Source organism: Nicotiana tabacum, chromosome 5, assembly GCF_000715075.1.
Source record: "Nicotiana tabacum cultivar K326 chromosome 5, ASM71507v2, whole genome shotgun sequence".
NCBI classification, from domain to species: Eukaryota; Viridiplantae; Streptophyta; class Magnoliopsida; order Solanales; family Solanaceae; genus Nicotiana; species Nicotiana tabacum.
The window spans coordinates 141,587,031-141,602,930 of record NC_134084.1 but is presented as its reverse complement, the minus strand read 5'-3'; the positions used below and the strand labels follow the sequence as shown (position 1 = coordinate 141,602,930).

Below are 15,900 nucleotides of genomic sequence, written 5' to 3'. Positions count from 1 at the left end.
CGTGCAATAAACCCTCGTGGTCTGGCCCTTTCCAAGATACTGCGCATAGCGGGTGCTTAGTGCAATGAGCTGCCCTTATAGCTTCTTAAAAAACTTCTTTGAAACACAATTGAACACTTTGTGAGTGGAAACTTGGAAAAACTCCTAAAACATGTTTTTCGAACTTCAAATTCCATATTTCAAGTTTTAAGTTGAAACAATGGGCTGTTTGATAAACAATCTTCAAAATCATCTCATATTTTGAGCCAAAATCTATGGCTAAACTGCTAACGTTTCTTTAACATTGTTAATATCACTGCAAGAAAGTAAATTTTGGCATTTGGCAGAGAAAGGAACACTAGTATACATGTAATATCCAAGGCAACAATGAAGGAGAAAAAAGAAAGAAAAGAATATAAAGAACACGGCACAGGTCCTTCATCTTCCTAAGGAAGATCAGCATCCCAGAAAGGACCCCAACACATTGATTATTCGACTCTCTCTAATCAGATTTCTTAGCAAGACTCAGCAAGACTCCAGCGCTAAGACATGTAGCTACAACGCCTAGAGAAGCCTCTGTGGAAACATGGTATCCTGCATGAATTTTGACATCAGCCGGACATCCTACTGGATTTGAATCGTAAGAGGAAAGGCAAAATGTGCTTGCAGAAACTCACCGAAAAAGTCCAGGATCATTTTGAATCCAATGAATCCCAAGACAACACCAATGGAAGGCTGAACAGAAATGAGAATCTAAGTTAAAAATTATCATCCATGAAAAAGTGAACTTTAGAGATCTCATTAGTAGATTAGCTACTAGTTTGATTTGTTTTATTTAATGTCTTAATGCTACTGACTCATATCTGTAGAATGAGAGCTATAAAACTTCAGAAATCATGACCAGCTCCAAATTGGAATGAGAGGCTGCTGCCAGGGGCGTAAGCACAATTTCTTATAAGCGGTGTCGATATTCACATAAGAGTGTGTAACAAAAAACGTCAATTATTACATTTCTAAATGAGTAATAGTCTTAGCGCATTATTTTTGTGGAGTCTTAAGTTAGAAACGGTCTTGAGCTCAATTCTACTTAACCACAATTTTTAACAAGAGGTTCTTCAAGTACATTTGCTAAAAATATGTTCTAGTTAAGGTTCGAACCTCCCACCTCTTAAAACAAAACAAGGAACCTAACCAGCATGCCAACCAAGAATACATGTCAAGTGGTGTCATTTTATATTTACTATTCGTTTCAACACAGTATAACTACATATGCTTAGTAAAATTTTCCGACGAAGCGGTGTCGCGTGACGTTGCTTTGTTCAACTTATGTCCGCCCCTGGCTGCTGCAATGCAGCAAGCAGAGACTGATAAAAGCAAGTAAATTCTCACCTGTAAGTATTCCAACTCCCCCATACTTTCAGAAATGAGTGTGTACAATGACCTCAATCCTGCATAAAGAAGAGCTAGGTTGGTCACCTAGTTTATAGGGATAAAAACATGTTTTGGAGAAGGGTAATAATATAAAAAGATCTACTTCTTCGTGAAATCAGAATGAACAATAAAGTGGGAGATTTCTTTTAATCACCCCGTAAACGACCAACTCCATGCACATGGGTCCTTGGTATATATAGCATGATGAAAAGAACGTTAAAACATGATCATTTACAAAAGCATAGAGGAACATATGACAAATATCACTTAGTTTAGACCAACTCTAATTTGGTAAAAGAAATCGTATCTTGATTAGTAATTAATTTTTTCTATAGCTCTTGTGATTAAAACAAGAAGCAAGACAGAGAACGAAGGCTCTACCTAAAATTGCAAACAGATTGGAAGTGAAAACTATGAAAGGATCTCTTGTGACACCAAAAACTGCTGGTATAGAATCAACCTGAGAAGAAGCACAACATTGTTGTTAGGACAGAAATGAACAGGCACTTAGCCCTTGAAGATATGGAATATCCAGTATGAACAGAAAAAACTCACAGCGAATGCAATATCACTGAGTTCAATAACCGCTACTGTCAGAAGTAAAGGTGTAGCCTGCCCAAAATATTAAAGCCAATTATTCAAGTTTTTCTTATAACTAAGGAACTATATAACAAGTACACAGGGTTTCGCGCTCGTAGATGGTCAATAGACACAGGATACCATTTATCCTGCAATTTAAAGGTATAAACTGATATATGCATGATTATTAGAGAGGTTACATGCCAGGACAAAGATAAATTTCAACTGCTAAAATAACTCCCTGTTGACTTACTTTCCATACACCATCCTGCAAAGTTAGGAACCGGTTACCATCATATTCAGCTGCAACACCAAGAAAAGTTTGAAAAATCATCATATATTCCAGAGGCTGAAAGGTTAAATTTCTGCACAAGGAGCAGAGCTTCATCATCTTAAGAAACTTGGGCCTGGACCCTACTCATGTATCATATGACCTAAAGAGTATTTGAAGAACATTAATCTCTGAGGGGGGAAAGTTAACCTAATTCATGGGTTACCACTCACCCTTGCACTAATAAGCTTGCTAAATCAAAGCAAATTTGAGGCAAGGAAAAGGATTATTTTCTATATATGGAGTTTAAGTTAGAGTGGACCGTGAATTTTGGTGATACCCAATAGATTTATAGCATGTGCCGTACTGTATGGTGTTCTTTTTATTTTATTTTTATGAAGCCGAATTGTATGTGCTTTTTAATCAAGCCCAAAGTGTACCTTTGTTCTATACGTGCTTTCTAGTTAATTTTCAAAGGACATTGGCACGAATTTGTCTCACTGTCACTCCTTTAATGCCTCCACCAGAAATGATAGTCTATTTTGTAAGATCCAACAACATTATCTTGGATTAGGATTGTTTTTTTTCAATTTTTTGAATGAAGAAGTAAACAACCTGGAGTATGTCATATATCTAAACTTCTAAGTTCTAAAGGGCAGCCCGATGCACGAAGCATCCTGCGTTCACGCAGGGTTGGGGGAAGGACCGCACCCTAAGGGGTATGATGTAGGCAGCCTACCTGATGTAAGCATAGCTCTAAGTTCTATTTACAATAAATAGTTTGTATCAAATCCCACCTTGATTGGAACCTAGAAGAAAAGAGAACAATCAAATATGAAAAAGGAGCATAGGTTATTTCCCAAAACATGCCTACAGAAAATAGCAAGTAAATGATCACATTACGCACCTAAAAAGAATCACACTCCACATCCTTACAAAGGGGACAACAAAAAGAAAGAAGAGAAAAGGCCCTCATTCCACGTTTGCAGCATGCACAACTTAATGATTTTTGTGTAAACTTTACATGAAGCTCTCAACTGCAAGCTACGATTGAGAAACCACCATAGGATGTAATTGTTGTTGTTGAAGTCGATCAATTTGAGGACTCCCGAATAACCAATTCAATTTTTTTTTTTGTTTTAAAAAATAAAGAGTATCACAAGAATATATCAAACTAGCAGCTGTCGTTGTAGTTGGACTTGATCACTTCAACTATTCCAGAACAACCAATACAAAGTTAATACCACAATAAGAAAAAACCAAACTAGCAGTCATTTGCAGGAGCACATATACGACCAACTAGAAACCAAGTATTGCACCTAATTATGCAAAGACATAGAAAGAATTTTACATGTGATGGGAATGAATTTCTGGCAGGTCTTCACAATGAAATTGTCAGATAGATCAGCATCTTCTTCTTCTCCAGTGAACAGCTATGATGAGATTAAAAAATCGGTATCATGATTAAAATTGCAAAAATGTTTCCGGGACAACAATATAGATCAGAAGTAATATATGAGCACATTTAGGTATCTCATAGGTGGTTTTCTTATTAGTTTACGATAATTCGAAACGGATGTCGGCAGTTATGCTAAGCTTGTATTCCATTTCCACATGGCATGGAAAAAAAAAGTCATTGATACCAAACCAAGATGTATTTTTATGCGGACATCCAGGGGAACTCCTATGAGCATCTAGCAGTCTCTTTTCAACATACTTTTAGCCTCGATTGCTCAGATTCAAAATTCTGGCAGTATTGATATCATGACTTAAGTAATAACTCTTAAATGGTCATTTTCCTGGTATTTCCTTTTAGCAAATTACTGGAAAACATGTTGTAATCAATGATCCCTTGTAGAGAAAAAGTTAAAGTTGTTGACTAGATTTGCAGCGAGTGGAGAGATGGCTCTGCCTTTTTCGTCTTTTTAAACAAATAATCGTAGTTTTATTTCACCAAAAGCACCAGGAAGGTGCTTATACGTACAAGTCAAAAACTCAGGCTCCCTCCTTAAAGGTCTAGGGAGCTGAGGAACTCAAGTGGTGCATTAACATCAAATATCTGTCATTTTACACCAAAACGCCAAAAATTTTACAAACATGTACATCTAATTTTGTTATATTTGATTGGCTAAACCTTCAAAATATCTTCTAGTCCTCTCTTGCCAAATTATCCAAAAGATGCAGGCTGGGATAGTGAACCATATCCTCCCGTCCTCTCTTCCCATCTGCCCTCAAGTCGAGCTCCAAAACAGTTCCTTCAATCTCTAACCAATTGTTTAAATTGTACAGAATGAAATATGAACAAGTGATTTACTCTCCTTCACTGCCTTCACATATGAAAAATCTATCAGACATTATCATACCCCTTCTTTGTAAATTTAATTGAGTTACACAAGCATCATGCGCACTAATCCAGCAAAAATCAGCGACCTTGGGAGTTCCACTGCCTTTTTAGATTATCTTCCAAGGCCACTGTGATGGGCCATTCTAATCTGTGGTTAATATTTCATAACCATATCTGACAGGGTACTGTCCATCTCTTTGATGTCTGCCACATGTTTCCTCCAGGTATATCAGCAGCTTATAGTATTCTCATAAATTCAGATGCTTCCTGTCTTCAGAAGTTCTCATAAGTCCGCTCCCCCAGCGTTGTGCAACTGATGCATCAGGGTTGACTACCAAACCGGAAAAGTTTAGGAACTGCTCTTCCGAAGGAATATGGCTAATCCAGGAATCTTGCTCGAATCTTAACTTCTGCTATTCTCCACCAAGAAGCAGGTATTCGCAATATAAAACCTTACATTCTTCCAGAGACTAATATCACAGGAGCCTATGACAGGTTAGCTAACCAACAGCCATTGGGCCCTCACTGTTGACCTGTTCCCACGGTAGTTTTCCTTCCAAATTATACTTCCGCAGACACATACTTGGAGCTGTAACACCTACTCCTCCATTAACTAAAGGGAAAATAATCTTTTCCTTATTGCCTTTCCAGGAAAATTCTCTAGTTAGTTGTTATTCTGTCAATTTTTTTCTCCTACTTTAAAGTGAGGGGTAAGAGTGACATCACATGTGTTCGCAAACTATCTAGCCCACTACTTATATGTCTAGCACACCGTCATTCTTGTCAAATACTTCATAAGTTTGATTTACCCTCTTTCAACTAAAAGAAAGCACTAACGATTTCTGCGAAGTTTCATGGCGATATGAAACCATTACTCCGACTAGAATTAGATAACATCTTCACAGAGCAAAAACTAGATTAACTATGTAATAAATTGTACCGGACGACGTGAAGGTGACTGTACATTCAGATCTTCTTGGCTTAAGTGTCATCTCTATTTTCTCAATTATGAGATCAATATAGCACATTACTAAGTTTCTTGTTTTCTTTTTTCATTTTGTAACAAGAAGGCACATTCATTGATTGGAGTTTACGTGATGGTAAGAGGATTCTGTCTATGTTGGTCCTCAAAACAACAAAGCAAGCTAATTTGTCCTGGTTGAGAAGCAAGGATTTAATCTCCCTCTTCCACCCTGCAATGTACTTTTAGTTACTTATTCCAGATGATACCACTGACAAAGTTGATATGACATCCTCAAAGGGATTATATCAACAAATTTAAATAGTTCTGTTCTTATAATTTTGCAACAGCACTAAAATAAAAAGGTTGCAACTTTCAGAACAACAAATATGCTAATTCAAATAAATTGGTGGTCATCATGTTCTTATGTAGGATCCTTTGCAAATTGCAAGTTAAACAAGAAATAGCAGTTGCAGAAAATGAGCATAATAAGCGTTACTGAAGCAAGACAGTTATGAACAAAAGGGAAGACTTTTTGCGTCCCTAAAGTGATGATCGTAAAAAATAAGTATCTAATTGCCCATTCCTAACCCCCACCCTCGTTCCTACCCCTCAAGAGTGATATCCATAAGGCTTTGTGCATGTCTCAGATGCCGCCCTACCTTTTGTTCCATTGCAAAAGAAATACAAAATCTATTGTCACTACCCATGGTAGTGTGGTACTTATCCTTTGGGGCATGCTCATGTATATCTATGTTACATGGACTCAACTACAAATATATATCCCGTATAGATATCTTTAAGTATCAGGTATGGGTTATAAGCATCAGGTACAAGACTTTGCTAATTTTAGTATGACGAATTCATATAAAGTATCCACACTCTTGTCGCGCTCGTCCAACATGGCTACATCAAGGAAAATTAAAGATCATGCAACATAAAATTATCTTCTTAAAAACATTGTATCAACAAAAAATAGCTAATGGAGATGGTATTTAATTCCTGCGAATGTAGATAAAAGAGATTGCACCTTGAATGATGAGTATAGAAGAATCCCAGCCAAAAGTAGGTTAACTGCCTCAAATTTCTGAAATGACAGAAAGATAAACATGAAATAAAGTTTTGAATGTGCACTTCTCTGGGTAGGGGGGGTATACTTGGAAGCTGGAACTTCTGCATGTTTGTGTAATTACATGTTTCTGCAAAAGAATTAGCAGCCAACCTGCAGGGTCGCTGTTCCTAGCAGTATGATAGACAATCGGAAGATTACGGCACCAGCAATTCCATATGAGAGCACTCGGTTCTGTAGACCCAATATGCGGATTTGCATCATGAACAAGGTCTCATAAATGACACATAGAATCATTGTGCGGCTTATATAAAGTAAAAGTAGGGCCAGAATGAACACAATGTGGTGAGTGCTGACAGTAAGTGCAGAAAAGGTAAGCACAGCACCTGATACATAAGTGGCACTTTGAAATATTTGAATATCAGAACAAATACAAATAAATTGTCCACTGACAAACTCTGCTCCAGCAGATACCTGAAAATATATAGCTAAAACCAGTAAATCTAGAATCAAGCCTAGAAAACACTGGAACTTGATAGGAAAAAATTAGTAAACCTAGGAAAGGAAACACATTTTGTAAGATTGATTAATAGAGAAAAATCAAACAACTCAGATCAATCCAGAGCAAAAATCAATCAATCCTCAGGGCAATCCAGTGCTAAAAGCCTAAAACATTAACAATTTTTATTTTTTTGGTTGGATTTAGTCCTCTCCTCTGTAAGCTACTTCTTACTTGGACTATGATTAGATTCTCACTACTGACCAACTGCAACATGAGACACCAGTAATACAACTACGCTTTTGCCAGTCAAACATGTAACTATCCTGGCACATTTAATAGAACATTGCTCTAGGCTGACCCCTTATCAGCTCTTCCGGGCCACACCCCTGAATGACCTCTCAAACTCCTTAGCTAGGTGTCAAATCAACAGAACCATTGCTCTGTTTGATACCCTAGACATGAGATCTTTGACTTTGAATTAAAGAATCTTTGACCTACTTCCAGTTCTTAGGATGAGCCCTAATACATCAGTCTCTCTCGCTGAAACACATTGTCAAATTACTCTGTCCGTCCAAATTTATGTAGCACCATTTGACTTGGTACGGAGTTGAAGAAATAAAGGAAGACTTTTAAAACTTGTGGTCTAAAACAAGCCTTAGATATTTGTGTTGCTATAAATCATCTCATTAAGGGTATAACGGAAATTTTCAAGTTAAATTTGTTTCTAAATATGGAAAAGGTGACATTATTTTTGGGACAGACTAAAATGGAAAGAGCGCCACATATATTGGGACTGAGGGATTATTAATCTACCTGGTCACTACCACATTGCGTAGTAAAAATTCAGTAAAGATACGCAAAGGTATTGTATATTTAGAAGTTGTAAGAGACCCCACCCTTCTCAAAAAATATTTCTCCTATTCTCTACTCTCCATAAATTTTGTCAAAGTTCTTCTCACTTGAATCATGGAGATAATATATAGTGTCAATTCTAAATAGCATTATAGTTTTGTCATCATTTTGCATTACAAATAATTTTTAAGTACTCCGCATTCCGTAGTTACAATCAGCACTAGACGTCAGCTTTAAACAACAAAGAATTTCAAGTATTTCCAAAATATATAGGCTTAAATCTTCACTGTGCTGATAAAAGTAGTTTGACTCTTTTTTTTCTAAAATGAAAAGTAGTTTAACTCTTTACCCAGCGAAAAATTCTGATGCCTTGCCAACTCCATCAATGAACCCTACGCCAACACCAAATGCCACAGCTGAAAGCACCTATATAAATCCATCACTATATTTCCTTCAATTTAGATTGCTTTAGATCAGTATGACAAAGAATAAATGTTGTTTTGATCATAGCAAGGAATTACTTACACACAAGGCAACCGTCCTGACAGAAGATACATAATTGTCGGACCCTTGAGTTCTTTCTTCTGCTTCATCAACAGCAGATGTATTATGAGACCTCTCAACATTGTTGGTAACATTATGTGACTGTGATGACGAAGTCTCCTCTGCAGAATTAATTTTTGCCAGCCACATTACATTTGAACAGAAAAGGATTAACAACCAATGACCTTCGAACATGCTTAAAAACTTCTCAAGACAGATGGACATCATTTATCCCTTTTTCTACAGTTTTTCATTTTAGCTAGATAGTAAGTTGAAACCGTTTTGGTGAACTTTTGTGATTTTTCTTGCTTTTTTGATGATCGAGAAATCCCTTTGCAGCCAACTTTGAGGACCAACTGCACCCTTCGAAACTCAGGGATAATGGGCCCGCCCCTCCAAACTTTACCACTTGAATACCAGGCTTAGTTCGTATGACTTAGGGCTCAAACCTGTAACCTAAGTCACTAATCCTTTCAACCTTTGCCACTTAAACTAAGCACTAGGGCCGAAACCGTTTTGGTAAAATTAACGAATGGAGATCAAATTAAAATGATTTGGTGGGGAAGACATATAATGGATAACTAATATTTACCTTCGAAAGAGCTTGATGGTGAAAATGGATTCATTACTTTGGTAATTAAATGGTGATGGAGACTTGAACTAAGTTCCCCCTATTTTTCTTCGTTGTAGAGTGGCAGGTGGGGGTTATGCTTGACATATAATCAACCATATGCAAAGGCGGAACCAAGATTTTAACTTTATAGGTTCTAGAATTTAGAACGACGAATTCAAGTGCTAATATTTGTGCATATTTAATGAATTTCTTAACACAAATTTACTGTTTGAGCAAAAGCTAATGGATTCAGCCGAACCCGTCGGGCTTCTAACTCTGCCCCTGATCATATGGAAGCAAGTATGGTTACATTAAATATAATAACTGACATTCTTATAGAGCTGGAGATGCTGACATGGTTTAAAGCGTTAAAGAGAGTAAATAGTATTTGCAACTAACTTTAGAACAGAAGTGTATGGTAATACTTCATGAATCCAGAAATGTTTGCAGAACGTTTTCTTTTCACTTGTAGGACGTTTGCAGAACGACATGGTTCAGACTAACAGAAAAGAGACTCAACATGTCCTAAGCAAAACTAACTGAACGTGGATAAACATTACTACTATTGAGTAGGAAATTCCACATCAACAGAACTTCACAAAATATGATGTCATCAGCATAAAGTTGAATTTCCAAATTCTTATCATTTCGACTCCCTTAATTAAGTTTCTTTTTTTTTTCCATAAGAAAACAAGAAGTTCAGTAATTCTAACCAGCAGTAGATGATTCTTCCCCTTGTTCGGATTTTCTCAAGCAGGAAATGGCCACACTATATCTTCGTTTGCAATTACACCCAACTGCAAAAAAGTAGAAACTTTAATACCAAATTCAATGTCAAAGAAAATAGTATTCATTAACACATTAGCATTGTACCTAAATTGGGTGGTGGAGAGCGAAAAGGAGCTAATTTAAAATGAACCCATTTTGGGTATGTAGCAGGCGAAGGGATTGGAGAAATCCTGAGCGAGCTGGAAATGAACTTAGGAGGGAATTGAGTAGTGCTGTTATAGAGTAGTACAGGAGCCAATTTCATGGCTTTAACTTTGATGGAAACTATCTGAAAAGGATTTTTCTGGTTCAAGAATGGAACTGGTTTTGCAGTCCCGTTTATAGGTACGAAAATGGCCACAATTCCCAGATCGTCCACGGATATTATATAAGATAGACAAAGTAAGCAAAAATTAGATTACAATATTGAGATTGTGATTTAAAAAGAAAAAAGTATCTGAGTTTTTATATTGATTTTATGGCATATTGCAAATATTGTACCACTGGTTACATTTGACATTGTTCTCAGAAGATTAGTGAATAAAATACATGTAATGTTTTTTTTATTTATGAAGTAAGGTATTTCATTGGAAAGGCATCAAGTAGATGCAATAGTTACAAAATCAGAAGACAAAAATACAGAAAAATAAGAGTTTGTAAGCCCCTTTAAGATGTGCTAAACTATAACTAAGGAGCTAACAAAGTCCAAAAGGTGATCAATGCTAATTACATGGTTAATTTCACCCAGCTAAAAAGGGTAAGTAAACAATTAGCTTTAAGAGTGTGATTTGGAGTTGAGATTCCATCAAAGCATCTTTGGTTCCTTTCATTCCACAAACTCGAACAAATAACTGTAGGAATCATTAACCAAATCTCCTTGATGGCCTTATCAACTTCCCAAAGACTCCAGCTTGTGTATGCCTCTCTAATATGTGATGGCATGACCCAGTTCAAGCCGAAAAGACAAAAAAACATGTTCCACGCATCAGTGGCAACTGGGCAATGCAAGAGCAGCTGACTGACATTCTCTGAGCTTTCCTTACACATGTAGCATCTGTTGACCAGTTAGAAGCCTCTTCTATTGAGATTATCCTGTGTTAAGCAGGCTTCATATAGAGCAATCCAGCTGAAACAAATAACCTTGGTAGGTAGTTTGGTCTTCCATATAAGTCTTCATGGCCAAGGGTCTGCGTCAAATACCTGGTTCTGAGTACAGATGTGCTTATAGCATTCTTTCACTGTAAAGATGCCCTTGTTCCTCCATTTCATAGTGTCAGGTAGATTCTCATCGATGGTGAAGACCTCCACTCTGGCTAACATGTCCATCAAGCTGTCCATTTCCCAATCTTGTATAGATCTTCTGAGGTGCACATCCCAAATATTGCCAGTTCTGTTCTGGGCAATGGAGGAATCCTTATCAAGGGCAATCTGGTAAATGGTGGGGTATTCAAACATGAGTGGGGTGTTGCTCGTCCATTTGTCTTTCCAAAATTTGATATGTGCTCCATTCCCTGCTTTGTAGTGAACATTCTGGACAAAGTCCTGTCCAAGTTTGCTGATGTACTTCCATGGCCCAACCCCATAAGGTGCAATTGCAATTTTAGTGCTCCAATTATCTCTTCTCATGCTTGGCGTTGATTACCTCCTTCCAGAGGCTTGAATCACTTGTGCCATATCTCCATAGCCATTTCATTAGCAAGCTTTTGTTGTGGATGGTTAAGTCTCTGATACCCAGACCTCCTTTGAATTTTGGTTGCATGACCTTGTTCCACTTTATCAAGTGGAACTTATGAGAGCTGTTGTTCCCCTCCCATAAGAAATTCATCCTGATCTTGTCTAGTTGAGTTAGCACCTTTTTGGGAATGGGGAACAAAGACATGTGATATGTAGGGATACTATCGAGTACACTATTTATGAGAGTTAACCTACCACCCATTGATAGGTATTGCATCTGCTATAATGTTAATCTCTTCTCAAATTTCTTAATGACTCCATTCCATACCTCGCAACTCTTGAATTTAGCCCCCAATGGGAGACCTAGGTAGGTCGTAGGAAGTGTTCCAATAGTACAGCCCATGATACTAGACAACTCCTCTAAGTTTGGCACATTGTTTACCGGATAGATGATGTTTTTTAACTTGTTGACATGTAGCCCTGATAAAGCCTCAAATAGCATAAAAGTCAGATTCAAGTATAGAATTTGAGATCTTTCTGCCTCACAGAATATCAAAGTATCATCGGCATACAGTAGATGTGATACTTTGACAGTGTTCTCAGCATTTAAACCAACTCTGAAACCTTGAATCCATTGCATTTGTCTGGCCTTCTCCAACATTTTGCTCAGTCCCTCCATGGCTAGGATGAAAAGGAAATGTGAGAGTGGATCTCCCTGCCTTATCCCTTTTTGCGGAGAGAAAAAACCCACAGGTCCTCTGTTAACAATAATTGAGTATTTCACTGTTGAAATACTAAATCTGATCCACTTGATCCACTTTTTCCCAAATCCATCTTCCTTAAAATAGAGATAAGGTAAGACCAATTAAGTTGATCAAAGGCCTTCTCGATATCTAGTTTGCACACAACCCCATGTTCACCGCTTTTAATCCTCTAGTCTAGTACCTCATTGGCAATGAGAGTTGCATCAGTTATTTGTCTGTGTTTAATGAAAGCATTCTGATGGTTGGAGACTAGCTTCCCAATTACCTTCTTCAGCCTTTCTGCTAGTATCTTTGCTGTAATCTTGTAAACACTTCCAATGAGACTAATTGGCATATAGTCTCTGAGTTCAATTGCTCCTTTCTTTTTGGGGATCAGAGCGATGAAAGATGCATTACATGATCTCACCATGTAACACTGCTGGTGAAAGTGGTTGAGCGCCCCCATCACCTCTGGCTTGATAAAGTCCCATGTCTTTTGAAAAAAGGCCATAGTAAATCCATCTGGACCAGGTGCTTTATCTGGAGCGCATGACTGGACAACGGCATGCACTTCTTCTTCCTCAAAAGCTTTTTCTAACATCTCCCTGTCTTCACTCGATAATCTGGCTACATCATCAAAATTAGCACTAGGCCTCCAGGTTTCACTCTCAGTGTACAGGTTCTGGTAATAGTTCAAAATCTCTTCTTTGATCACTCCTTATCATCTGTTATTTCATTATCCACTTTGAGCTTGTCAATATTGTTGTTCCTCCTGTGTGAGTTTGCAATTGTTTGGAAGTATCTTGTGTTCCTGTCTCTTTCTTTGAGCCACAAACATCTTGATTTTTGTCTCCATGAGATTTCTTCAGCTTTAGCCAATTCCATTAGCTCCGCTTTCAGGTTCACTACCATTTGCTTCTCAACTTGTGTTAAAGCTCTATTTTCTGCTGTCTGATCTAAAATTGAGAGCTCCTCCAAGGCCTTGGTTCTTTTTGCTTCCACTTTGCCATAGACATCCCTGTTCCAGTTGCTTAAGTCCTTTTTTAAATTCCTCAATTTTTGTACTAGTATAAAATCTGGGCTGCCACTTATGACGTAACTCTGCCACCACTCCTTCACCATGTCAATGAACCCTTCTTGTTGCAGCCACATGTTTTCGAACTTGAAATAAGAAGGTGGTGTGTCCCATTCCCCGCTCTCTAGCAGAAGAGGTTTGTGATCAGAGAGAGCTCTTGGGAGGGCCAACTGATTGATTGCTTTGAAGCTTTCATTCCACTCAGAGGATATAAGGAACCTATCAATCCTAGAGGCCTGTAAACAATCCTCCCCCCTTGCCCAAGTGTATTGTGCCCCTTGGAGAGGTAAATCTAGTAGCTGCAGATCCATAATAATGTCTGAAAAACTCCTCATAGCCTTGGATCTTCTAATGCAGTTGAGTCTTTCATTTTCGAATCTACATACGTTAAAATCCCCTCCAACCACCCATTGTTCAGTCCATATACCTCTAACAGCTCCTAGTTCATGCCACAATTCCTTCCTCTCTGCATTGGTGTGTGGACCATACACACATGTGAAAGCCCATCTGAAATCTTCTTGTAAACTATCAAGAAAGCATGTGATTGAGAAGCTGCCTTGGTGTGAATCATTACATTTCCAAAGCCTTCTGTCCCACATAACTACAATACCACCCCTGGTTCCAGATGCCTTTAGTTCTGCCCATTCAACCCATCTATTCCCCCATATTTGATAAAGCATACTTGCAGGAATGTCTTCCATTTTAGTTTGCTGAAGACACACAATGTCTGCTCTCCATTCTCGAACTAATGAGCCGACAATGCTCCTTTTATTCTTGTCATTAAGTCCCCTAATGTTCCAATTGAGAACTTTGACTTTCATGTGGGTGCTGCTTTGTAGTACCTGCCCCTACCACTTTTATTGCCACCATCATAGTTGATACCACAAATTAAGTTTTGCACTTGTGTTTCCCCTTTCCTTTTCCCTTTCTTCTTACTTGCTGATTCCCCTTTACATGTAATGTTTACCGAGTCAGGAACCGAAATGTGATTCTTTTGGACTCAAAACACTTTTTTGAGTGTAAAAAATTTGTGTGGACTCCACCCGTCCCGTAAAAAGTAGATATTGTTGGTCCCACATCCTAGCCAAGCCTTCTATTGTTGTGGGTTGCTTGTTTCGGAGTCAAATTTTTAAATCTTCAACTTTCCGAAAAAACATAAATCGAGGTATTCCGATTTAGTTTATGTCCAAACTCGTATAAATAATGCATATTAGTTGTTTTGAATGTGTTGTATGCTGTTTTATATTTTTTTGTGATTAAATTGATATGTTATTTTTATCCGGACTAAGATATTAATGTTGTAAAAAAAATATATAAAAATTGTGAAATCGTTATTATTTGTTAATAAATTACTATTATTGTTTTATATGTATTTTTGTGAATGTTTTGTGATTACAATGTATTTTTTGTGTTTTATCTGGTTTAAATTATTCATTTTTGCTTAAAGACTAGTAATATAGTGCCTTTTAGGATAGTAAAATGTAGTGTTTTTTTAGCGTATTAAAATGTAGTGTCTTTTAGCGTAGTATAATGTAGTACCTTTTAGCGTACTAAAATGTAGTGCCTTTTAGCATAGTTTCCCTGTAATTTAAGTATCTCTTATACTCAAAAATACGTCAAAATAACCGATAGATCAAACACAAACTTTGTTCAATTATAGTCAACATATATTTGGTGCTACTGGGCCGCAAATATCGAGCCTAGAACCCATATATAAATCTTTAATAATTAAATATTGTATAATTATAGAAATTTTTTAATTTACAAACAAACATATAAAATTATAAAACTAACCTGTAAAATAATAAAACTAACACATAGAATAAATTGGTGCTACTGGCTCCAAATATCGAGCCTGAAACCCATATGTGAATATTTAATTATAAAAATTAATTATTTAATTTATAACTAACATATAAAATTATAATAAAACTAGCACATAGAAGAATATAGGATATCTTGGTGTTACTGGGCCTCAAATATCAAGCCTAGAACCCTTATGTGAATATTTATTTATAACAATTAATTATTTAATTTACAAACTAACATATAAAATTATACTAAAGCTAACACATAGAAGAATTTAGGATATCTTGGTGCTACTAGGCCTCAAATATCGAGTCTGGAACCCTTATGTGAATATTTATTTATAAAACTTAATTATTTAATTTACAAACTAACATATAAAATTATAATAAAACTAATACATAGAAGAATTTAGGATATATTGATGCTATTGGGCTTCAAATATTTAGCCTGGAACCCTTATATGAATCTTTAATAACTAAATATTATATAATTATAAAAATTAATTATTTAATTTACAAACAAACATATAAAATTATTAAACTAACATGTAAAATAATAAAACTAACACATAGAATAAATTGGTTCTACTGGACTCCAAATATGGAGCCTGGAACCCATATGTGAATATTTATTTATAAAAATTTATTATTTAATTTACAAACTAACATATTAAATTATAAAACTAAC

At 36.6% G+C, this 15,900-nt stretch overlaps 2 protein-coding genes across 3 annotated transcripts; both read right to left on the bottom strand.

Annotated features, from left to right (window-relative positions):
• Positions 1-212: 212 nt before the first annotated feature.
• On the bottom strand, positions 213-10,313 carry LOC107801959 (thylakoid membrane protein TERC, chloroplastic). 2 transcript variants are annotated; one of them, XM_016625383.2, is made up of 14 exons: positions 10,018-10,313; positions 9,858-9,941; positions 8,514-8,653; positions 8,338-8,414; positions 7,021-7,108; positions 6,788-6,868; positions 6,596-6,652; positions 3,612-3,693; positions 2,243-2,292; positions 1,966-2,022; positions 1,792-1,870; positions 1,369-1,427; positions 657-714; positions 213-573 (listed from the first exon to the last, which is right to left on the bottom strand). In XM_016625383.2, exons 1-14 carry the CDS (start codon positions 10,175-10,177, stop codon positions 482-484), a joined length of 1,164 nt encoding a protein of 387 aa, XP_016480869.1. In that variant the 5' UTR covers positions 10,178-10,313; the 3' UTR covers positions 213-481. The 2 variants fall into 2 exon arrangements, with proteins under 2 accessions (XP_016480869.1, XP_016480870.1); XM_016625384.2 differs by having other exon boundaries at positions 8,514-8,572.
• A 2,727-nt stretch (positions 10,314-13,040) lies between these two features.
• On the bottom strand, positions 13,041-14,225 carry LOC142181006 (uncharacterized). The gene has a single exon (XM_075253120.1). The coding sequence runs from the start codon at positions 14,223-14,225 to the stop codon at positions 13,041-13,043; it is 1,185 nt and encodes a 394-aa protein (XP_075109221.1).
• Positions 14,226-15,900: the final 1,675 nt, after the last annotated feature.